Here is a 23,955-nt window from a genome sequence, read left to right on the forward strand (position 1 = left end):
AAGACATTTAGTCTATTCTCCTTATCTTTAGACAGAACTACTCTTGAGCTATCTCAGAAAGGAAAAAAAAAAAAGTTATCTATTCCATTTTAAAAGAAATACAATCTGAACCACCCCCCCTGCCTAAATTCTCATAAAAATTTCCCTAGTAAAACTTAATCAAGTTGCCTCCCTCCTCCCCCACCTGAATATTAATGGGGGAGAGTTGTTTATAATCATCTCCTCTTCTTCTCCCCAGTCTTATTCCTCTGTTCATCTGTTCTGTCATTGTGTGTGCACGATGCCAAGGCCCACATTATATTCCTACAATCGGTCCTTATTCTTCACTTACAGTTCTTTGCCCAAATTAAAAAAAAAAAAAGACTTTTTTTTCTGTTCCTTAACATATACTTTCCCTTCTTTAAATTGCAACTGGAACCCCTCTTCCTCCAGATCACCCTATATGTGATTCATAAGTTGACAGTGTAAGTTAAAAAGTTTCAGATGATGTCTTCTGATGTCATATTCAGTGCTCTTTCTACTATATCCTGCCTCTCATCAGTATATAGACTGAGTTAAGATAATATGCACAAGAGTCCATCTGGAGGTGGGATTGTTAAGAAGGCAAAGTTTGTCCTCTGATTTCCACTTAATTTTTGGTATCCAATATCTCTTTAAGCAAGTTCTTCACTTCCAGATGCCCATAAGCCTCAATTCTGGCCATTGGCTCTCTAGAACATCTTCAGTACTTCATCCTTTTCTTTCACTTAAATAGTGCTTCTTTACCTTCATTTCTACCATTTGAGACCATATCACCTCCCAACTAGACTAGTGATATCTTTTTTTGTGGTCTCCATGTCTTTATTTTCTCCTTTTCCAATCCATTCTATACATAGCTGCCAAAATTATGTTCCTAATGCACATGTCTGACTATGCTACTCTCCTATTCAAAGATTTCTATTGGAAAGGATCTTAGAATAATGGAAAAAAGATTTGCAGTCACAAAAATCTGAGTTCAAATCCTGCCCTAGTCACTTGCAAGCTATCGTCCCCTGAGCAAGTCACTTTATTTCTCTTAGGTTCAGTTTTCTCATCTGTAAAATGGGCATAATAATAATAACTACCTCACAAGGTTGTTGTAATGATCAAATAATATATGTAAAGCACTTTGCAAACCATAAAGTTCTTTATAAATGTTCACTATTATTAGAGGCAGTAAGTGGCAGAGTGTGTGGACACACACACACACACACACACACACACACTCATACACACGCACACATATTTATAGTGCTGGGCTGAGCTTATATCCTGCCCTCAGACACTTACCAGCTCCTGATGAAGTCATGTAATGTTTCTCAGCTTCAGTTTCCTCATCTGTAAAATAAGGGATTTTTGCAGGTTGTTTTTTCCTTTGGTAGGGTTGTTGTGATCAAATGAGATTTTATACATATATACTGTAAATATGATTATTATCTATACTGGCCCCTTATTACCTAAATAATAAAATACACACTTCTTAAACTAGCATTCAAGGCATTCTTAGATCTTTCTCCAATCTATTTCATAGAATTACAGGAATTTCAGACTGCTCACTAGATTATTCATCCCCATTTTACTTCTATCATTACCTAAAGATCAACTTATAACCCAAATGTTCTCTTTGGTTATTGAATATCTGGTGTATACTGTCTCCTCCAGAGAGCTAGTGATATCCTTGTCTCTCTAGCAACTGATTCAAATGTATACTTGTACCCTCTTCCCTTGTTCAGCTCTTTGTGTACTTCAGGGTCTCAAGTTAGGTCACAAAGAATTCCTTTGTGTGAGTCAAAATACACCCATAATAAAGGGCTATTATGCTTATCTTCTTTGGTTAGTATGCCCTTTCAGTGGAAACCTTCCTAAAGAGCTTCCCAATGGGAATATTTGCTCCTTAGTTTTATCTATCACTCACCCAGGTGTGATCTGTGCATATTCATGAAGGCCTTCTCTAGTGCTTGATCTTCAACTGCAGAAATGCTTCTCTTCCTTGAAGCTGAAATACTTCTCTTCCTTCTAGGAAAGAACTGGAATGCCACTTCTAAGAATCTTTCCTAGTCCCATTCCTCTAGCTGAAAATCTCTGTTTCTGTCTTTCTCACTCTCTGTCTTTCTCTGTCTCTGTCTCTCTCAAAAAAAAAAAAATAAAATAAAATAAACACTTCATATTCTGGATTTCTCCTTTGCCCAAAGATCACCAGTCTCCTATACCCAGTACTTTGTGCCCCATTCCCACAAGGCCAGATAGCTGAGATGATCGGAAATATTATATAAATAATTTCCATTAGCTTTAGTTGAAACTGATCAAAACTGATTCCTCTAGCAAATACTTGCATTTTGGTAAGCTACTCTGGAATTGTTGAAAGCATTCAAGATCCAAAGGATTCACTCTATAAGGGTGGAATATCACCTATTAAGATTGGATGGAGCCTCTATCTTCAGTAAACTGCAAATAATAGACAAAGGATTAAGGGATAAGTTTAGTATTGTCATAACTTTTATAATACTTCATTTTCACAAAGTAAAGGGAGGGAACAAATCAGCCACTTTTGGGAATCCATTTTGGAACTACCAGTTCTCAAATGTCTTTCAAGGTTAGGACCACACTTATAGATGCAGAATTAGAAGGAATCTTCAGAGTTATCTAGTCCAATTCCTTCTTTTTATGTATGAAGATGGGGCATGTTTGGGGGCCTTACATTAAACCGTGAAGGCAGCTGCCTATTCAATCTATTCATGAAGCCTCTATCTTCAGGCCTCACTAGGAAAATGGCATTAATGTATGAACATTGACAAAATGTGTTAGATCTCTCTGCTCACTAAATTACATTATTTCTTACATCAATATTTCAAAAAGTCTATGAGTTTCTCAGTATAGGTATATCCTTTATTAGTACAAATTGCTATTCTTCCTTTCCTTCCACCAGTGATCCTTGATAGACTGTTATCAGTTATTGTAGAGAAGGAGGCCACACTCTGGGGATAGAGCTTCTCAGAACCAACTCTAAATTGGATTACAGAAGACTATCTGTATGGGCATGGACTCAACCAATTATCTTAGTTAAAAAGGCCATTTTAAACTTTACTCCAGCACTTTTCCTAGGGATCAAATTGAGGGAGTAAAGTGATACAAAGCACTAGGTAAAAAAGTTGTTCAACAGATGTCCAAACTATGTAGGCAGAATGGTATGCTAAATATGGGGGAGATGTTGGAGGCTGGGAAGTACTGTTAAGCAGCCCTTTCCAGTGATGCAGAATTAATTTTAGAACATCGGATACTGTAGTGCTTTAGTTCTTTTCTTTGGCAGTCACAAATGATCAGCCTTCTAATTTGAGATTTATAACTTTCTTCTGCACGGTTGCTTTTTCTAGGTCTGAACTGTGGAATGTCATAGAGGCACTTCCTACTTCCTGCTGAGTGGGATTTTGTCACATAATCTTGAGACTTAGTCTTTTTTCTTTCTCATGTTTGTTGGTGGTGATTTCTTCTTTTTCTTCTTCTTCCTAACTGAAATATGAAGTGCTTAGTTTGGGTTAGACCAACTCCCATATATTAAAATAAACTGCAACTTTCCTGACATAAGCAACATTTTTAGCTCATTTCAATGAGAACTCTTTTAATTTGTAATCCCATTGTTTTTAATGAAATGTGTCAGGATGAAATTCAATTCATAAAAAATGTCTAAAAAGTCACTTTCTAGTACTTAGAAAACAATCTAACTTTAAAAAGTGATGGTTATGAGTACTTTCTTAGCCACAAAATATTAAACAATTTTTCTATTTAACAAAAAAAAATACCAAATTGAAAGGATTAGAGTAGAAGAACTGCCCAAGGCCTTTTTAAAGTATTGTTTCTTTTGCTTTTCAGAAGCCATCTGGATTTCTCTCTTTGTTGGATGAAGAGAGCCAAGTGCTTGGATCACTGGAATCTAATCTTCCCAAATGGCTGCAGTCTCTCTTGGAATCTTCCAATTCTAATGTGGTGTATTCTGCCATTAAAGATGGGAATGGAAATGTGGCACTCAAAGATCATTGTACCACCTTCACTATTATGCACTATGCAGGACGGGTAAGTTCAGTAAACTGCAAATAATAGTCAAAGGATTAAGAGATAAGTTTAGTATTGTCATAACTTTTATAATACTTCATTTTCACAAAGTAAAGGGAGGGAACAAATCAGCCAGTTTTGGGAATCCATTTTGGAACTGCCAGTTCTCAAATGTCTTTCAAGGTTAGGACCACACTTACAGATGCAGAATTAGAAGGAATCTTCAGAGTTATCTAGTCCAATTCCTTCTTTTTATGGATGAAGAAAGTAAGGACAAGAAAGATGAAGGGACTTGTTCCAGGTCACGTATTTTACATAAGTGCCTGAATTGGGATGCAAACTAAAGTACATTGTGTCTACATCCATTACTCTTTCCAGTGCACCAGGATAAAATACTTCTTAGTTTGACCCAGAAGCCTTTGATATAGACTTTATAATTTTATGAGTCTAAAGATTGAGTTAATTCTATTTTCATTTGCTAAACAAATATTTATTTAAAAAGAAAAGATAGTATATATATATATATATGCAAGTATGAATGTGTATATATATATATTGCATTTAAATAAGACATTTTATCACTCACACCCTGTGCTTTCTGCCACACCAGACTTTCTAAAGCATGACTTTGTTCATGTCACTTTCACCTATACCCAAACCTTTAACTTTTCCAAATTGGATAAAGTCAAATTTCTTAGCTTTCACTTAAGGCCCTTAAAAATCCATCAAGGCAGATTATAATCATCTTGCTTTACTTACATAGTTTACATCTATGAGCTAGACAATTTCGTGGTAATTTGTCTCCCTGGGTTTAGCTAGACTGATCTTTGGGCTGCAGACATACAGTCAATTGCTGGGCACATCTATACCCTAAACATTTCTAGGATGGTAAGACTGACCATAGTCTATGCTACACTAGCATAGACTCCCAAAACCCAAGTTCATGTTCTTTAAGATCATGGGATAACAGTTCTAGAGTTGGAAAGGACCCATGTAGTCCATCCATGCCACAGTGAGATGGAAGAATTTACTGAAAAAAAAGCTACACACATACACACACACACACGCACGCACACATTAATAAGACCAAGTGAATGAAACATCTAACTAAAGGTTGTGCCAAAAAAAAATCCTTGAAAAAATTTAGATAGTTGCATCTTTTGTACCATTCATTAAAATGAAATCCCCAGGTGTTTGCTTTCCAGGAACTAAGGTTTCTATGGTAATTAGAAACATAAAAACATTTTTGAAAATGGATTCCTAAAGGGGATCCAATGGTTTAAGGCATGACTGTGGTCTTATCTTTGGCCAGAGGAAGGGACTAGGACATAGGTGTCAAAAATGCAATGTAAAATGTGGCCCACGACTCTCCCAGTGTGGCCAAAACCAAATTGAAATGTATTAGGAAATACTTAATAAAATAAATAATAATACAATAAAACATGGGAAAATATTACATTTTAAAACTGAGTCAATATGCAGCCCACTGGCATCCTTATGTATAGTTTATTGGGCCCATTTCTATTTCAGTTTGACACCACTGGACTAGAAAATTATTCCCTAACCCAAAATATATTGTGGACTGGTAAAACATTTGAACTATCTACTGCTAACAAATTTTCCCTCCTTAAGTCTTAATATGGTATTTCTTAACTCAGCAGATAAAGACGTAGTAGAAGAGTAGTCAGGGGGTTTTTGTTTTTTGTTTTTTTGGTTTCTTTTTTGTTTTTCTTTTATGTTTATAGCTCTATAAAGCGAAGTACTTTGCTAGCAAATTTTGGGAAAGCAATAAAAGTTTGACTTGTTAGAAATAATAATAATAGCTCACATTTGTGTAACACTTTCAATTTTGCAAAGTGATTTGTATGTTATCTCATCTGACCCTCAAAATAATCTTGTGAGGTGGGTCGTACTATTATTCCCATTTTGTAAGTGGGGAATCTGAGGCATTCTTTGAACTCAGGTAGTCCAACCTCCATGTTCAATACTGTATACATTATGTCAACTAGATGTCTAGAGATAACTTTTCACTATTGTTTGTATTTCTTCATCCTTTGAAATGTTATACTAAAAAGTTGTTTATGAAATCATTTTATTTTAAATTAATTCATCTTAAAATAGGTGGTCATCATCTCTGCTGGTGATAGTAAATGATTAATCCAACATCTAGAATGAACTGACTCATTGCTGAACTTTCTTGAAAAAATTTGCTTTTTGAAATCACTTTTTTTTACATATATATATACATATATATAAAAGCATGCATGTGTATATCTTTATCTATATCTATATATAGTTCATGGTAGAGCAAAGGAGAAGAGACTTTTTTAAAAAAAAAATTAAGAACGGTATTTGAATTACAGCAGAAACTCCTCCCCAGCAGAGCATAGTCTGACTTCAAAACACTTTTCGAAGTCTTATTTTGATGTTTTTTTCCTGAATGTACTGAACACTTAAGGCAAACAAAAACTTTCCCAGATTACCACCATGTGAAATTATTACAAATCTCTCAGTTCACCCTATTTGTCCTATCCTGTAAACTTAGTCATATTCTAAGCTGAAAAATAATTAATCTTGTATATACCTTAACAGATCCTACCACTCCAATGAGAACAAAAGCTCTTTGAGGACAGGAGCTGTGTGTAATTTGGTTTTTCACTTTTACCCAGTGCCTTACAAAGTGTTTTGCATGTAGTAGAAGATTAACAAATGTTTGTTAAACTAAGGATTATTCTTAAACCCATTTCAATTTTCAGTTCTCTTAGGAGCATAATCAGTCTTCATTAAAGATTTCTTTTTTTAAGTGGCAAAGAGGGTATGTATGAAATACTAATTGTCCAACATTAATGAGAATGAAGTTAAATTGAAGTCTTCTGGAGCCAATTTAAGAACATGATGGGATAGCCTCTTTCAAGGGTAGCCCTTAACATCCAGCAAGTGATTTATATAATGGTTCAAGCATTAGATAATTGCATTCAGTTTTATTGGCAATTGAAAATAAGAATCATGAAGGGAAACAAAAGTATAGTTTGGAAAGAATGATAACTGTTGGTATAGTTTTATTTTTCATTAAATCTCTTTTATACTAATTGAAATCAAAAGCATTATTTTATTGCAAGGCTAAATTTTAGTACTAGAGAAGAGGATAGCTACTCCTAGAGATAAGTAATACCATCTGAGACCTCTCTTGATTATAAATCTGGGACTAGGAAAAACAGCTTATAAAATGTAGGGTGGCTTAAAGTAGGGAGTGCAGGCTATGAGAAGAATGAATTCAGAGAATTGTAAGTTTTTTAAAATCAGTTGTTCAGGCATAAAACTGAAGTTGCCACTTTTGCTTCCTAGTGCATTAAGGAAAGAGCTCAAAGTTTAGGGAGTGGTAAACTTCTCTAAATCTCCAGAAATATTCTATGAGCCTTAAAACATATTGATAATTGTTTTCATGACAAGTTAGTGATAGGTTGTCAATCTGCATTCATAGCAAATCCAGTTTTGGGAATACTAGACTATAAGATATCATTTGTGTCCTTCATTGCCTAATTGCATAAGTAGGGAGAGGCAGATTTAACTGATCCTCTCCAGGTATAAATTGAGAGACAAGAGTTGGAGCTATTCATCCCAGCTTATGTAAAGATCTTGAACCTCTTGAGATAATCCTTCTCTAGCATGTGAAAATTCCATTGTTATTTCTGCTGAATTCAATAATTCAATTTAAAATTCAGGAGAAGATCTAGAACTCTCTGTCCAGTGGAAAACTCCCAAACTAGACAGTGAGTGTATATCTTACTCCCCTAAGGAACTGAAAAGACACTTTGGGTACAGAGATCACTTCCAAGAGCTCTAGGACCACAAATGGCTTTTTGGAAACCCTGATTCTTACTTGCTAGCCTCAGTCCTAAGCCTCAACTCCTAAGATTGGGAAGAGAAAAAGGCTTAGCTGTCTGATTTTATTTTGTTGTTTTCCATACAATATTTTAAGTGCTTTGTTGTTGTCCCAACATTCTGTCACATCTGACTCTTCATGACTCCATAGTATGCCAGGCTCTTTCATCCTCCACTTTCTCTCAAAGTCTGTCTAAGCTCATGTTTGTTGTTTCCATGATACTATATATCCATCGCATCCTCTGTAGTCCCCTTTTCTTTTTGCCTTCAGTCTTTCTTTTAAGAGCTAGGTAAGTTTATATCTCCTGGCACAATATCAAGCAATCCAATCCAATAAATATTTATTAAGTGCCTACTATGTGCCACAAACTGTCCTAAATGCTAGGGATACAATTAATAAAAAGTAAGATAGTCTTTACCTTCACAGAGCTTACAATCTAACACACAAAAAGAGGCAGGAAAATGTGTGTGGGTGTTTCTCTGTGTGTGTGTGTGTGTGTATGTGTGTGTGTGTGTGGACACCAGGAGGCATCTTGTTTGGTGGAGTTAAAACCAGGTAGAGCAGCAGATATTGAGTGGTATGAGTACATAGTAGGTGTTTAATAAATGCTTGCTGATCCCCTAGAAATGGTATTTTGATGCTGGACTTCCAAAAAGTAAACATATTTTTATATGCCTATAGATTTTGTAATTTTCTCATTATAATAATCTTCATTGCTTGTGCTTATAGAAAGTGTACACAAATATTCCACATAAAAATATTTTTGAGAAAATCTGACCAAATAAAAATATTTAAAAAATGATTGGGTTTATTGAATGTCTTTTTACTCCACTAAAGTCCTTTTAGTATGGTCTGATTTTGGCAGAGGATTTTGTCAGTTTGTTTTTATTAAAGTGTAAATTTCTAAGGACACTATTTATTAGTCTTTGTATCCACAAGTACCTTTGCTCTCACAATGTCTGGCACATAATTGACACTTAAAATGCTTGTTGAATTGAATTTGTTAAATTAATATACAAGGTTACCTGGGTATGATATTTTATTCCAAATCAAGTTTGCAATAACAGTTTTTCTTTCATTTTTGTTAGTGTGTTTCTTTTCCTGAACATTTTAGTATTCATAAATGAATGAATGAAAAAGCATTTATTGAGTACTTACTTAGTGCAAATCACTGTTCTAAGGACTAGGAATACAGATGACAAAGTGAGACAATCCCTGCTCTCAAAGAATCCACAGGGGGAGACAATCATATGGGAGGCTTCAGCTTTGGGGCAGAAAGGAAGTCCAGTGTTGTGAAGGACAAGTAATTCAGTCTGACTGGAGTATAGAATGAATAAAAGGCTAATATATGAACAAAAATCTTTTAGAGTTGCTTCCATTGACAAAACCATATCCATTTCTGATGTTGAACAGTGGCAAGGACTTTGGTGATAACATTCTTTTCTGGATTTTTTAGTAGCTATGGCCATGTGGCCCATAGTAGCTATGAGGCAGTAGGGATTGCATTGCTAGAAGAGACAGTTGCCAGGCCAGGCAGTAAAGGCCAACGAGAGAGCTAGTGTTGAATGATGTGTCTCTGTGTGTCAGGGGGAAGCTCATTAAGTATAGGCACAATATCTCCTCATTCTATGTGCCCTACAGTGTTTCTTACTGTGCTGAATACATATTAGTTGATCATTCTTCAGAAAAGAGGAGAGAGATTAGAAAAAAAAATCATAGTCATATGAAATACTTAGGAAACTTGAACATTTTTATTTGTCAGTGATGTTGATAGCATCACAGTAGAAGAGAAAAAGGACAATCTGTAACATTACATTGTATTAAAAGCCTTTCTTTTCTGGCCGACATGAAAGATTACAGTCAATCTAATTAGAAATGTTTAGCTACATAGCACAACACAGTTTCTTGTCTCAATTTTCTGTTCATATATCCCAGCACATAGTATAGGGTTTGGTCCATAGTAGGTGCTTAATACATTATTTATTGCATGAAAAGTCAGTCAAATCATATTTTTAATCAACAAATTTAAAGATAGCCTTTTCTATTATATTGACATTGTTTGGGAATTGCCTAATTGTAGTTATTCATCCTATTTTTTCCCTTAAAATTAGAGTTTATTCTAATATTTTTACATATTTTTACTAATTATTCTTACATAAAGCAACCACATTTGATATATTTTCTCTTTTTGAGTTTTTTTGAATAGTATACTTAAAGAAATAAAGCCTGTTATGAAACCAGCATATATTCATACCTAAGCTTTTTCTTACTAAATAAAAATATATTACTCTTGCATACTCTGGGTGTGTGTGTAACTTTTTGTGATATATTTTTATTTTTTTTTCCTTTTCCACCCCTCATCATCCTCAACTAAGGCATGAAGGAGAAATCATAGTCACTTGGGTTCTACACTTGACTATCCATTTCATTGTTTTCTGCATGCTTTCTCATGAATCACATCACTGAAATGTTAGCCTAGTTATTGGAAGTGATTTTAAGAAAGAATAATGTTTTATTGCTCATCCTTTCCTAAACTGCGAAATAACTGATTCTTTTTTTTCTTTAAAAGAAAAGGACTATTTTTCCATCAAAATGAGTCTGAAGTTTGTTTATTGATAGTCTTCTGACAATCAAATCTCTGAGGAATAGAAATATCTGAGTTTTATTAGCATAATCCTACACCACACCTAGCACATAGTAGGTAGACAATACAGTAAATTATTATCAATGGATTATTTGATTTGAACAGTTCATCAAAACACATCATGTTTCTGCATCTGAAATAAAGAAACAACAATCATCATAAGTCAGCATGGGTTCACAAAATATTAATGGCTCATGATTATGTTCTTAGAAAAGAGTGTAACAATAGTCATGGAAGTTCTGATCTCAGCCCTGAACTAGGAAAGATCAGTTTCTCCATTATGGCTCCCAGAGGTGTGTTGTGCCTTCATCCTATTAAACAAGGAACACAAGGAAATGAAAAGCACAGGGACAACCATCTGTTTTTTTTTAATAAAAATAATGAATAACTATTTAGCATGATAATAGAATACTTAGAAAGGAGTTCCAATGGCACTCAGTGGAAAAAAGTCTTGAGGAAGAGATAAGGACAACCAGTTTTTCCACATTCCCCTTCATGTATCTGCCCCAACCCCCGACCCCTTTCAGGCCCCTAGCAACCTCCTCTTCTTGGTGTTTTCTCTCTTATCTTGGGAAAAAGATCTAAACTTCCTCTAAAGCAAAACATTATGCCCTCTAGTTTTAATTACTCATTAGCTTCCTCTCTTCCAGATTTGGGAAGAATATGACTCCCTGTGCCTTAGGTGATTTAAGCCCACCTCACAAGGCAGTCAGTCTAAGCCTTGCTACAACTGTTACACCTGAAAGTAATTGTATTTTTTTTACTTCTTTTTGATAGGGCTACTTAACTGGTAGACTTGGACAATGCCATGTGCATAGTATATTGTGGTTTTATCATGGAATTTGGGGGGACATTTTCTCATAATATTCTTGTGGACAAAGCAAAGAAATGTGGGCCAATAATGGTATGGCTTGATGGATTCAGAAGTGACTGAAAGATTAGACAAATACAAAGAATGGTGATCAATTGATTAATGTCAACCTAGAAGGAGTCACATGCCTATAGGGATCTATATTTTGGCCTACACAGTTTGGCATTTTCATCAGGGACATGAATGAAGGAATAGATGGCATGTTTAAAAAAACGTATCTGGCATGAAGCTAGGAGGAATAAAAACACATCATTTGATAGGTTCAGGACCAAAAATATCTTCACAGTTTAGAACTATAGACCACAATCTAGTAAGATGAAATTCAATAGGAACAAACCTTAAATCCCTTACTTAGGCTCAAAAAAATCAACTACCAAAGAACAGAAAGGGAAAGATTTATTTTAATTCAATGCAATCCAATAAACGTTTATTAAGTCACTACTTGAGAGGCAGTGTGGCATAATGGTTAAGAAGTAGTCCTTGAAATGAAGAAAACTTGGGTTCAAGTCCTGCCTATGATATCTACAGACTCAGTGCTCTCAGCAATCCTCCAAGACTATAAGGGGTAGTGAAGGTGCCTACTAGTATGGGTAGAAAAAATTTCCTCATCTGTAACAATGAACAGTAATCCCAAATTCATCCCCATCCTTACTATGTGCAAGATACTGTTACACAACAATTCATATGAAAAAAAAATTAGGGGTATCTATTGAACTCTTACCTTAATATGAATTAATGTTGTGTATGAAAAAAGAAGCTGAAAAAGCTAATGTGATCTTCGGTTCTGGTCAGACCACATTTCAAATATTGTTCAGCTATAGGTACCATATTTTAGGAAAGGCATTGGCATAAGAGGGCAGCCAGGATGTTAAGGGAATTTAAAATTATGCCATAAGAAAATTACTTAATGGAATTGGCATGAAGAAGAGAGGAATTAAGGGGAGGGGAGCTTGTAAGAGTTATGTTCTTATTTTAGAAAGGCTATCATATAGAAGAAGAACTTGCCTAATTTGGTCCATGGGGTCAGAAGCAGGAGCAATGGATAGAAGACATATCTTGCCTCAATATAAGCAAACATTTGCTAACAATCAGAGCTAACAATCCACTGTAGAATTGCCTGCCTTTTGAAGTAGTGAGTCCCCCATCAGTAGAAAGCTTAATGATTATTTGATTTGAGATGCTGTAGAGAAAGCTCCCAGGTAGGTATAGATTGAACTAGATAAATTCCTAGGTCCCTTCCAATGCTGAAATTTTCTAAGATTTGCCAACATGCTAACCATTTTGACAAGGGTGTCTTACCTTGAAATGCAATGTTGCTCTGACCTATAACAAGGTGATAAATGGATCTGGCCAAAAGATGGACATCTTTGCCTTTAAACTTGTTTACATAACATCTTTTAAATGTGGATCAATAGGTGTTCAATTTCCTAACTCTACATGTGTCAGAAATACCTGTCTCAGCTGTCGACTCACCTTCACCATGGGGAGATTTGTGGGAGACAGCTTGTATCCCAGGCAGACTGTGAAACTGAACCTTTAAATCAAAAGACAAAGGAGATGGATTAATCAATAGGGAAGCTTTCATTTTATTTCCTCTTTTTTTCTTCTCTCTCCAGGCTGAATCCCCAGACATAACAATCAAATCAGTCTAGTCTAAGCTGTGCTGAAACTATTAAAGGTTATTTGACAAAGGCATTTTCACTCACAGAAAGAGTTATTTGTTTTTAACTTAAATCTGCATTTGTTCACCTTTTGGACAGACTTTTCAAAGAGTTAAAACCAGAGAGACCATGTTGCTAACTCAGCCTGCTTGTGATATTCTATCATTTCCAGTGAAATACTGTATTGGAATAAATTGTCACAGATTGTGTGATGAGTACTCACTCAGGGTTTTGTTAGAGAAAACACAAAAGGGCTTTTAAGTGATCTCATAGTTTCATCAAAAACTTAATAACTTCTGCTATCTCCACTTTTATATACAGTCAAAAAAAAAAAGAGAGAAAGCATAAAATTCCAGAATATTGATAGCTGTGTTCCTGGTTAATTCATTGTACACATATATGTGTGCTATATACATATATGTCACATACATGTGTGTCATATATAGACACAAATGTACACATATATGTATTTGTGTGCATGTGAGTATGTATACATGCATATATTGTGTATGTTCACATATTGTATATCCATCCATATATCCATTTATATATACCAAGTCTATATGTAATAAACATAAGATATAGATATTTTGTAATTTTCTGGTAAATAAATCAGTCAGCAAGCATCAAACACCAATTACTTACTATGTTTTAGGCACAATGCTAGGCACTGGAAATACAAAGACAAACATGAAAAAATCCTTTCCCTCAAAGAATATATATTTCTTTTTTTTCATTTTCTTATTTAAAAAATATATTTATTCTGAGCTTAACACACTCCAAATAAAATTGGCCTTTCTCTATACATAATAAAAGAGAAAAAGTGTTGTACATGAAACTGCAGGTGTCAATTGTGTGCAGCTATTTTATTTTAAATTATATAAGTTTAACTTGAAGCTTTCAAAACTGTCCTACTTATCTTGTGGTTCCTTCTTGGCTTCTTTCTGTTCTGTGCACAAGAAAGAAAGAAAGAGAGAAAGAAAGAAAGAAAGAAAGAAAGAAAGAAAGAAAGAAAGGGAAGGAGGAAGGAAGGAAGGAAGGAAGGAAGGAAGGAAGGAAGGAACGAAGGAAGGAACGAAGGAAGGAAGGAAGGAAGAAACTTCAATGATACTATATAATTTATTTTATTTATCTTTTTTTCCCTTTCTTCTTAGTACTTCCCTTTCTGCCTTGGAGGAGAGGTAGCAGATCCCAAAGCCTTTGTAACAAAAAGAGATGAAAGGGTACATACGTATATATAGCATATGTATGTACATATGATGTACATATGCATATGTTATATGAACATTATATTACATATATTTTATACATATAATGTACATATAATATATACATAGTTGTGTATATATGTGTATATACATATAATGTGCACATATTTATACATAACATCTATCTGTCTAGTAAACCAAAACAAATTCCCACTTAGTGTCTGAAAATATGTCTCTTATTCTGCATCTTGAGTCCATCACCTCACTGTTAAGAGATGGGTAGCATGGGTCACAACTAATCCTCTAGATTTTTAGTTAGTCATTTCATTGACCAAAATTCTCAATCCTTCTAAGTTGTTTTTCTTTATAATATTGTTGTTATTTTATAAATTGTTCTCCTGGTTCAGCTCATTTTATTCTGCATCCGTTTGTATATGTCTTCTCAGGTTTCTCTAAAACCACCTCATTCATCATTTGTTGTGATACCATAGTAGTCCATTACATTCATATACCATAATTTCTTCATCCATTACATAGAAGATAGGCACTGTCCCTTAGTTTCTGTTTTTTTTTTCCTTTTGCTACAACAGAAAAAGCTGCTACAAATAATTTTGTATATGTGAGGATTTTTTCTTCATTGATATCTTTAACGTAAGGCCTACTAGTGGTATTGCTAGGTCAAAATGTTTTCATAGTTTAGTCACTTTTGTGGTATAGATCCAAATTGCCAGAATGACTAGATTAATTTATAGCTCCATCAACATTCAGTAGTGTCTCTTTTCCCACAGCTCCAAAAACGAGTATAATTTGTCTTTGTTTTGTTTTCTTCACTAATCTTATAGGTGTGAAGCAGCATCTTCAGCTACTTTAATTTACGTTTCTTTGTTAATAATTTGGAGCATTATTTCATATGGTTGTTGATGGCTTAGTTGCTTTGAAAACTGCTTGTTACTATTCCTTGACCATTTATCAATTAGAAAATGACTCTTATTCTTATAAAGTTAAATCAAGTCCCTATATATCTTAGAAATGAGAACTTTTACAGAGAAACTTGCTACAAAATATTTTCTCCATTTTCCTGTTTTCCTTTTAGTTTTATCTACATTATTTGTATTTGTGTAAAAATTTTTAGCTTTATATAATCAAAATTGCCTATTTTATGTTCCGTGATCTCCATTTCTTGTTTTGTCATGAACCATTTTCCTACCCATAAATACAAAAAGTAACCCATTTCTTCCTTATTCTAATTTGTTTATTATACCATCCTTTATGACTAAGTCATGTATCCATTTTGAGCTATATTATACAGTGTGAGGTGTTTGTCCAAATTTAATTACTACCAGATTGGTTTTTTTTTAATGTTTTCCCAGTTTTGTCAGATACTGAGTCCCTAAGGGGGTACACATTCTGATAGGGAGAAAAGATAACACACACATACATATATACACACATATATACATGTGCGTATGTTTATTTAAGAGCTATGGAAAACTGATACAAGGTTGCCGCCAGGAGCAGGGAAAAAGTTGGCTGAAGAAAAGAGGAATTCCAACAAGTGGTAGAAAGTCACATGTTCCCTATACAAGGGACATGTAGTAAAAAGGCACAGATAGGAGAATCATGAAGTGCCACATGTGAGGAAGAGCAAGAAGGTCAAGTTGACTGGACTTCATAGTAAGCTGATGAGGAGTAATGATTCATAAGGCAAGAAAGTCAGGAGACAGCCAGGATGTGAAGAAATTTAATTGCAAGAAGACTTTACATTTGATAATGAAATTAATGAGGAGCCAATCAGATGTATTATGAATGGGGTGGAGTGACATGATCACATCTATCATATAGGGTGGTGGTGGTGTGGAGGATGAATTAGCAGATTCCTTTTCAGCAAAGTATGTTAATTTATTTACTGTGTTCCACTTTGAAATGAAATATATATATGTATATACGCACTCACACATACATGCATGCACATATACTATATATAGTGTGTATGTGTGTGTATATATATGTATATATATATATGTGTATATATTCTATTGCTCTACACTTCCCAAGCTACACCATTACTTACCATAAATGCTTTATAACAGACCTATAGGAGAGAATATTGTTTACAATCACATGAGGCCAACAATTTAAGCAACTTGAGTTAATTTATAGAATTAATTAATGGTAGATCAAAGGCCAGAGCTACATCTGAATATTGACAATCAGCAAAAATCAACTTAAATACAGTAACATATAAAGAGGAAAATCTCCCAGGGAGAGGAGATAGGATAAACCAGGATGACCCATATGACAATAGAATCACTAATGAAGAAGTTGGTATTTGCAGAAAGTGATCATTCATTCCTCTTGGTATAATCAAGCTTCTGCAGACTTGTCTTGTGATATACTAAACTAGAGTCAAAGAACACCTAAGAGATTTGCAGTTTCCAACTTTGATCCATCCCCTTTACCATCCCTCCACTCCATCAACCTTCACTGGAGGATTTTGCAGAGTTAGTGACCAAAATATTGGTAGAGCCTACCACAGTTCCCATAAATTACTTGTATTAGTCAGTTGTATGAAGTTTTCATCACCTAGACAACTTGGCTTTATTAACATTCAGGGGAGTGTGTCGGCCTGAAAATATCTTAATCTGACAATCAAAGCAATCATCCTCACACAAATATAAATGAAAAATTGAGAGGCAGAGTCATGTTGCCATTTATTGGATCAGTCTTCAATGGGAGGGATGTCACCGTGATTCTTCTCCCACCCTATAGGCCCACACCTGCCTTTAAAGGTGTATCTCTTTTACTGCATATCACTTTAAACTGAAAGCACCTTTTTTTTTGGTAAATGACTGTAAATTTAAGAAGTTACAGTCTCTTTTTCCATCCCTTCTTTCCTCTGCTTGGTTATTTCATTCATTCAGCAGATATTTATTAAATGCCAACTATATGCCATACAGACCAGTGACATCAAGATAAAAACAGTTTTTGCTCTAAAGGATCTTACCTTATCTATGGGTGATGGGAGGGAAGTACACGTACAAAAATAAGCTCAACATACAAAGACACACCATTGCATAGTTAATAGAAATTCTTTTCAGAAACTCAAATCTATATTCTCACATAAGCTAGAAATGTGGAAAAAGTGTTTTCCTTCTCACCACAACACCTTTAGTGATTCATCATAATGTATGCATTCTAAAATATCACAGGCTGCAGCGTATTCTGGATAACTTAATTGCCCTTCAGTTTGTCTGCTTTTCACCCTGGATTTTATACTCTTTAAAGGAGAAATGTTTCCCTCTCTTATCATGGTTATAGGACAGGTTTTTATTTTATTAGATTTATAATTATAGCCAAAATATTACTACTTTGAAATGTATATTCTAACATCATAGAAATACACATAAATAGCAAGTGTTGCACGAACATTAGTTTCCCAGCTTTTCAAAATGACCCTGGCTTCTCCTTTTTTTCAGGTTAATTACTTTTGTCTAGTGCATTCATTGCATTAGTCTTATAGATCATTTCAATCTGCCCCATTACTAACCACAATTCCTTGACTTGGTGTTGAGGTCTCTCAACACCACATCACATCATCACATCAGTCATTTAAGAGGCAACTTGATAATCTTCATGGTAAATGTCATGGTGACCGTCCTTGATCGGCTCCTAAAAAGATGCTGACTTTCCCCTCCATAGCCCTATACAGTCTATTAATGAATGTTAGAGTGGCAGTAAGTTTGGTGAATCATGACTGCCAGGAACCAAAGAAGCCTAAGACTGGTCTGCCTTGCCAGCCATTGAGGATAGCCAGTCACTCAGAGGTCTAGGTACATGTCTCTTTTCACCTTAAGTCATCCATGCTTGGAAGTAATGACTGTTGTGTTTAAACTTTTGGTACAGAAACACGGAGGCCTATGTTAGGTTATTTAATTTTCAGTTTTTTTGCCCCATTATGATTTCCTTGTGGTTTGGTTACCAGAACTGCCTGTAGTATTCCCACAGCTTCCTGATGGGCTCATGTGTCTTCTCTCATTTCTAATTTATTTCTTGATCATCATAGAATTAAAGGCCATGCAATAAAATTCAGTTATTTAAAAAAAAAAAGAAAACTCAGGATTAGAGAGATTAGCAGGATTGCCCAAGGTCAAACAGAGAATAAATAGCTGTGTCAGGATTTGAATCCAGGATCGTTGACTCCAAATCTAGTACTTTTACTCCTTCATCACACTGTTGCTTGCCATTACATTGACCTTTTTGGCATTAGCAATATATTGGACTATTACCTTAGAGGGAAATTTATAATAACTCAGATATATCTCCATCATCCTAACCATAATTTTGATTATTTTCTCCTAAGTGCATTATTTATTTGCATTTAAAGAAAGGAAAATTATCTGCCACTCTTTCCATAAAGCCTTACATATCTTTCTTTATTTTGTTCTCATTTTTTTTTCCTATCCAGAAGACAAGGTGGCCTGAAGTTAGGAGGTTTCACTCTACACTCCTTCCTTCAAGCAGATCATCTATAAAAAATGTCATCATTAGTGGTGATGATCTTGGTAATACTTTACACTTGTATAATGCTTTTCAGGTTACAAATGGATTTCAAGTTAAATGAGATCAACCATTTGAACCACTTTTGGGAAAGCATACTGTTTATCATTGTCTACCTAGTGGAGTGACAGATCATCCACAATTCTTGCTTCCTGCCTCCTAAGCCAGTTCTCTGCCCTGATGAAAAGTATCAGGTGACTTCAGTCCCTGCGGTTATTTCCCTTTTTTTTTGCATTTTGGAAGTTAAAATTACTAGAGATATTTTTGAGCATATTTAACCCACTCAAAGAATTCTAAGTGAATAAATTAAGCATGCTTCCCTCTTAAAGTATCCATATCCATAGAATATCCATATCCATCGGATATTAGAGTTCCTATACTCTAGCTTCCTCATTTTACAGATAAAGAAACTAAGACTCAGAGATATCAAAGCACTTTGTAAAAATGAGTCAGAAATAGAACCTATCTCCCATTTTTCAGTCTCATGTTGGTTTTTTTTTCCATTTTACCAGGTTGCCACATTTGGAATTTTTCTCCAAAATTTCTATTAAATACTACTAAAATATTGGCATCAGGGAATCAAGTTCTCAATTTGATATTAAAATTTATTTTAAATTACTGCATTCTATACCTCTCTTACCAGGAGATGTGTCTAGTTCTTTTTCTGACTAACTAAGAATTGTCAGACTTATAAGAAAAAAAAATATATATATACATATATATGCGTGTGTATGTATACACACGCATATATGGATATATGTGTATATATATGTGTGTGTATATTATATATATATATGAGTTCCTGCCCAGATTTATTCTTGAATATAATTATAGGGAAGTTCCCTTTTAAAAGATCACATGATCTTACAAATGTCTATGTACGCTTTATTTATTTATTTTCTTTCTGGGAGACTCCAAATATTTATTCATTCATCTCCTTGTCTCTGGGCATTATAACACAAATGAAAAGCCATAACAGAATAGACTATGGCCATTGTATAGAATCTAGCCTTATATGTAGTTGATGTTAATAAGGTCGATTTTTATTAATACTTACACTGTGCTAATCATACCACATGGCCACAAATCAGAGAATAGAATCTTTTCTCAAGAATTAAAATTCTGAATCACACAAAGAACCAAAGAGATGGACAGTTCCCATTGCTAGAGATAGGGATGACAAGTGGACAATCATTATTCACATGCAGAATTAAAAATATGTTTGAGCACATTCAATGGACTCTCTGTGGCTGATTTCTAAGAACACACTGGGAATAACCCAGATTGGGAAGATGTGGATGGGCCTGTTGCAATCTACATTGTTGGACAGAGCACCCAAATTGATCAGGTCATAGATTCATCAAAGTGGAAAATATTAAAATCAGTTCTTTTTGTCTGTGCATTGGGATGCCACCACTTTCCCCCATGCTGCCTCTATGCATGTAAGTTTAGCCAAAATGCTCTTGCTTTCCATTCAAGGAAATTAATTCTGGTCTTGATGGTAAAAAGCTTTTTTGGTGGCACAGTCTCAGTTCTAAAATCCTCTGCTCTTGATGATTAGCCAAAGCAGCAGCCTGGCAGCTTTCAGTGGAGAGGACAATTTATGGTGTTTGATGTTTCTTTCCTTATTAGCTCTGTTGATCCAAGCAACCCTGTAGCTGGAAATACTGTGATTCACAGCAATAGTGTGAACTTTCTGCTCCCCCTTTAGTGGAGAGCTGACATAATTTATTTTTTAATTTTATTTATTGTGGTTCTTTGGTGACACAGCAAGTACTTTCAAACTAAATACAAAACTGCCACCATTACATATTTTTTACTCCACTCTTCATTTGGCATCCACTGAAAAATCTGTAAATGAGTATTGCAAAGTAGTGCAGTATAAGCAAAAAGGATAATTTTCTTTTAAGAGTTTTAAAACTTAAATGATATTTCTGAAAGTGAATTTTTATAGGTAAATATTTCCTAAAAATATTCAAGATTGGTAGTAGTTAACAAGAATTATTATATAACAAAAGTAATAGCTAATATTTATATGGTGTTTTAAAGTTTAGCAAAGCACTTGTATTATTATTATATATTATTTTTATAATATTTATTTTATTTGATCTTTACCACAACCCTGGAAAGTAGGTGTCACCTTCATTTTATATATGAGGAAACCAAGGTTGAGAAACATTTAATGACTTGCTTAGGGTCATACAACTAATAAGTCTACAAGGTAGGTTTTCCTGATTCCAAGTCAAAACTTCTGTCCACTACAATATCTAGCGACAACATGTTAGCTGTATTATTTATGTGACACTGTCATACTAAAAATTAATCATACTATCTAAATTTCCACAAGAAAAAATATGGAATTTAAGACTGATAAACTAACAATAAGAAGAATGAAGCTATAATTTACCATAGTTTCCATTATTTGGCTCCTGCCTGTTTTTCTGCATTCCTTTCTTTCTTTTTATTAATTTATTTTGATTTATCAACAATCACTTCCATAAGTTTTTGAGTTTTAAATTTTTCTCCCCCTCCCTTTCTACCTCCTTCCCCAACGTGATGTGCAATCTGATATAGGCTCTATCTATACATTCCTATTAAATATATTTTCACATTAGTCATGTTGTAAGTAAAAATTAGAACCAATAGAAGGAACCACAAGAAAGAGGAAACAAAACAAAACAGAAGAAAAAAAATGGCAAATAGTATGCTTTGATCTGCATTCAAACTCCATAGTCCTTTCTCTGGATGTGGATAACATTTTCCATCATGAGACTTTTGGAGATGTCTGCTTTCCCTTCATTTTCCTAATAATGAATATCCAGAGAAGAAACAGGAGGTAGAGGCAGGGCATGTGTTGGGATCTGAGCAGTTGTCCCAAATTAAGCCTGGATAGAGCCCTCTAGTTCTTAAACTGCCCTAGCTGTGCCCTTGACAACCATTCCAGGATAAAATATCTCTCTTTTCTCCTTGTGCTCCAAAATCTTCTCAGGCCTTGCTCAGGGTCACAGTCAGCCCTAAGAAATTGTTCTATATGTGGTGCTGTCCAATGTCTCCTTCTGCTATGTTTTTTTTTTTCTATTTCATGGCAACCCCAATCTGAAGCACTTACTGAATCCATAGCTGTCCAGGCATCCCCACAGAGATGTAATGACCCATTTCTAAATTCTCTCTGGCTTTGTACCATTATTATGTCTTCATAATATACCATTTCTGTGTCTCATTTTATAGTAAGTAATCTCACCTGTCATATTGGGGGGAAAACCTGATAAATACATTACTTTTTAGGGATCAGTAAGACATAATGTGTTAACTTTCCCAGGGAAATCTCCATTTTAATAAGGGTCAATTCTTAAATAACACTCTTTAAAAATGTAGCTCTAATATTGTAATTGCCGGCATTATAGATAGCTAAGGAGAGGATGGTATTTAGGGATGGGGAGCAGCCCTCGTTATCACATAGAAAAATAGTTTATTGATTTTGAGAATGTATGGTGCCTGTACGTACACACAAAGTTTCCATCCAATGCCAGAAATGAATATTCAGAAGCACAAGTGAAACAAACATGAAGTAACATAAATAGACATATTTCATATACATTAAGGAGTTTTATAAATAAGAACAGCATGTTTCAAACCAAAGTTCCTTATATTGAGGCAGCGAGAGGAAGGGAAAAGGTGGGGGAAGGCTTCTCCCTGCTCTGGTAGTGGCAAAGATAGCCCAAAACAAGGCTGAAGATTCCAGTTGATACTGGCAAGTCCCTGGCCCATGCAGCAGAGTCAGGCTCTGCACAAGAGCCCAAGGACAGCCTCCTCTTGCAACTAACTGAGTTGTTGTTGTTCAGTCATTTCAGTCATGTCTTACTCTTTGGGATCCCATTTGAGGTTTTCTTGGTGAAGATACTGGAGTGGTTTGTCATTCACTTCTCCAGCTCATTTTACAGATGAGGAAACTGAGGCAAACAGGGATAAGTCATTTGCTCAGGGTCACACAGCTGAGATTGCCTCATCTTCTAATTCATCTCTTTGCTAGGGCATCCTCTCTTCTGTCAAATGATCCTCAAACAATACAGTCAATAATCCCCTCCTCACTCTGGTCAAGTTCTAGGTTATCAAGGTCCTCACGGAAATGTGACACCCAGAAGTGGCTACAACCTTCTGGATATGGCCTTATCAAGGCAGAGAGCAGTGGCTAGGTCACACTCTCTTGTGTTCTGAATACACCACCTGCATAACATGAACTACAAGTGGCACTTGGGAACCATTCATGAGAAAGTTCTAGGAACTGGTCCACCCAAAGGTATCACTACAATGAGCTGCTCCCTTGCCCTAATATCTCATTGCCTCTTTCTTCCTGTATCAAAGGGTCAGCCAGAGCATGAGTCATTCATTTGTGTTTGGAGCAAAAAGAAATCTCAGAGCTTTTCTAGTCCCATACCCTTGCTACACAGAAGAAGAGAAGGGCCTCATATCTTGTCAAGTAGAAATCTACCTCAGAGGTCAACTGGAATTCCCCATCCGGAGCTGAGATGCCACTTATCCACACTAGGTTCTTCATCTTGTGCTGGAAGACCAGCAACTGGATGTAGAATTTCTGCTTGTTGAGGTCCAAGAAGCAAGTCAACTTGGCCACAGGTATGGTAGTGTAGAGATTGCGGAAGCTCCATATGGTGGAGAGTTGGCTCTGCTGCTGCACCTCCTCCGCAGATACATTCAGCTACTGCAGAGAAGACTTCTTGTGGTAGCTTGGATGTATGCTGTCCAAAATGTTTGGTAGCTAGAGAGTACCTCCTACACCTGGTGGTTCCCTTTCTGTATGCGTAGCATCTTGTCATGGTACTTCTCCTATAGCTGCAGGTCAATACTTTCATTGCTATGCCGGTTGATATGGGATTCGTCTGGTAGGAAATTAAGCACTCTGAGGATGCTGTGGACATTCCAGATCTGGAAGTTGGAACAAAGAAAGTCAATTTCCTCTTTTGATTTTTTTGGCTATATTGCATTGGTATTGACTGCCAAAAAGTCAAAAGAGGAAATTAACTCTCTTTGTTCCATAAGGTCACTGTTAG

General features: G+C 35.2%; 1 protein-coding gene across 1 annotated transcript in view; it reads left to right on the plus strand.

The window, feature by feature from the left end:
• LOC114046108 (unconventional myosin-XVI-like) overlaps positions 1-23,955 on the plus strand; it is a 682,808-nt gene that overhangs the window by 450,600 nt on the left and 208,253 nt on the right. The window contains exon 23 of the mRNA XM_027866362.1: positions 3,886-4,086. Coding sequence (XP_027722163.1) covers positions 3,886-4,086 — 201 coding nt within the window. The remainder of the gene's footprint in view (positions 1-3,885; positions 4,087-23,955) is intronic.

The sequence above is a fragment of the Vombatus ursinus genome, unplaced genomic scaffold, assembly GCF_900497805.2.
Source record: "Vombatus ursinus unplaced genomic scaffold, bare-nosed wombat genome assembly UNPS02014781.1, whole genome shotgun sequence".
NCBI classification, from domain to species: Eukaryota; Metazoa; Chordata; class Mammalia; order Diprotodontia; family Vombatidae; genus Vombatus; species Vombatus ursinus.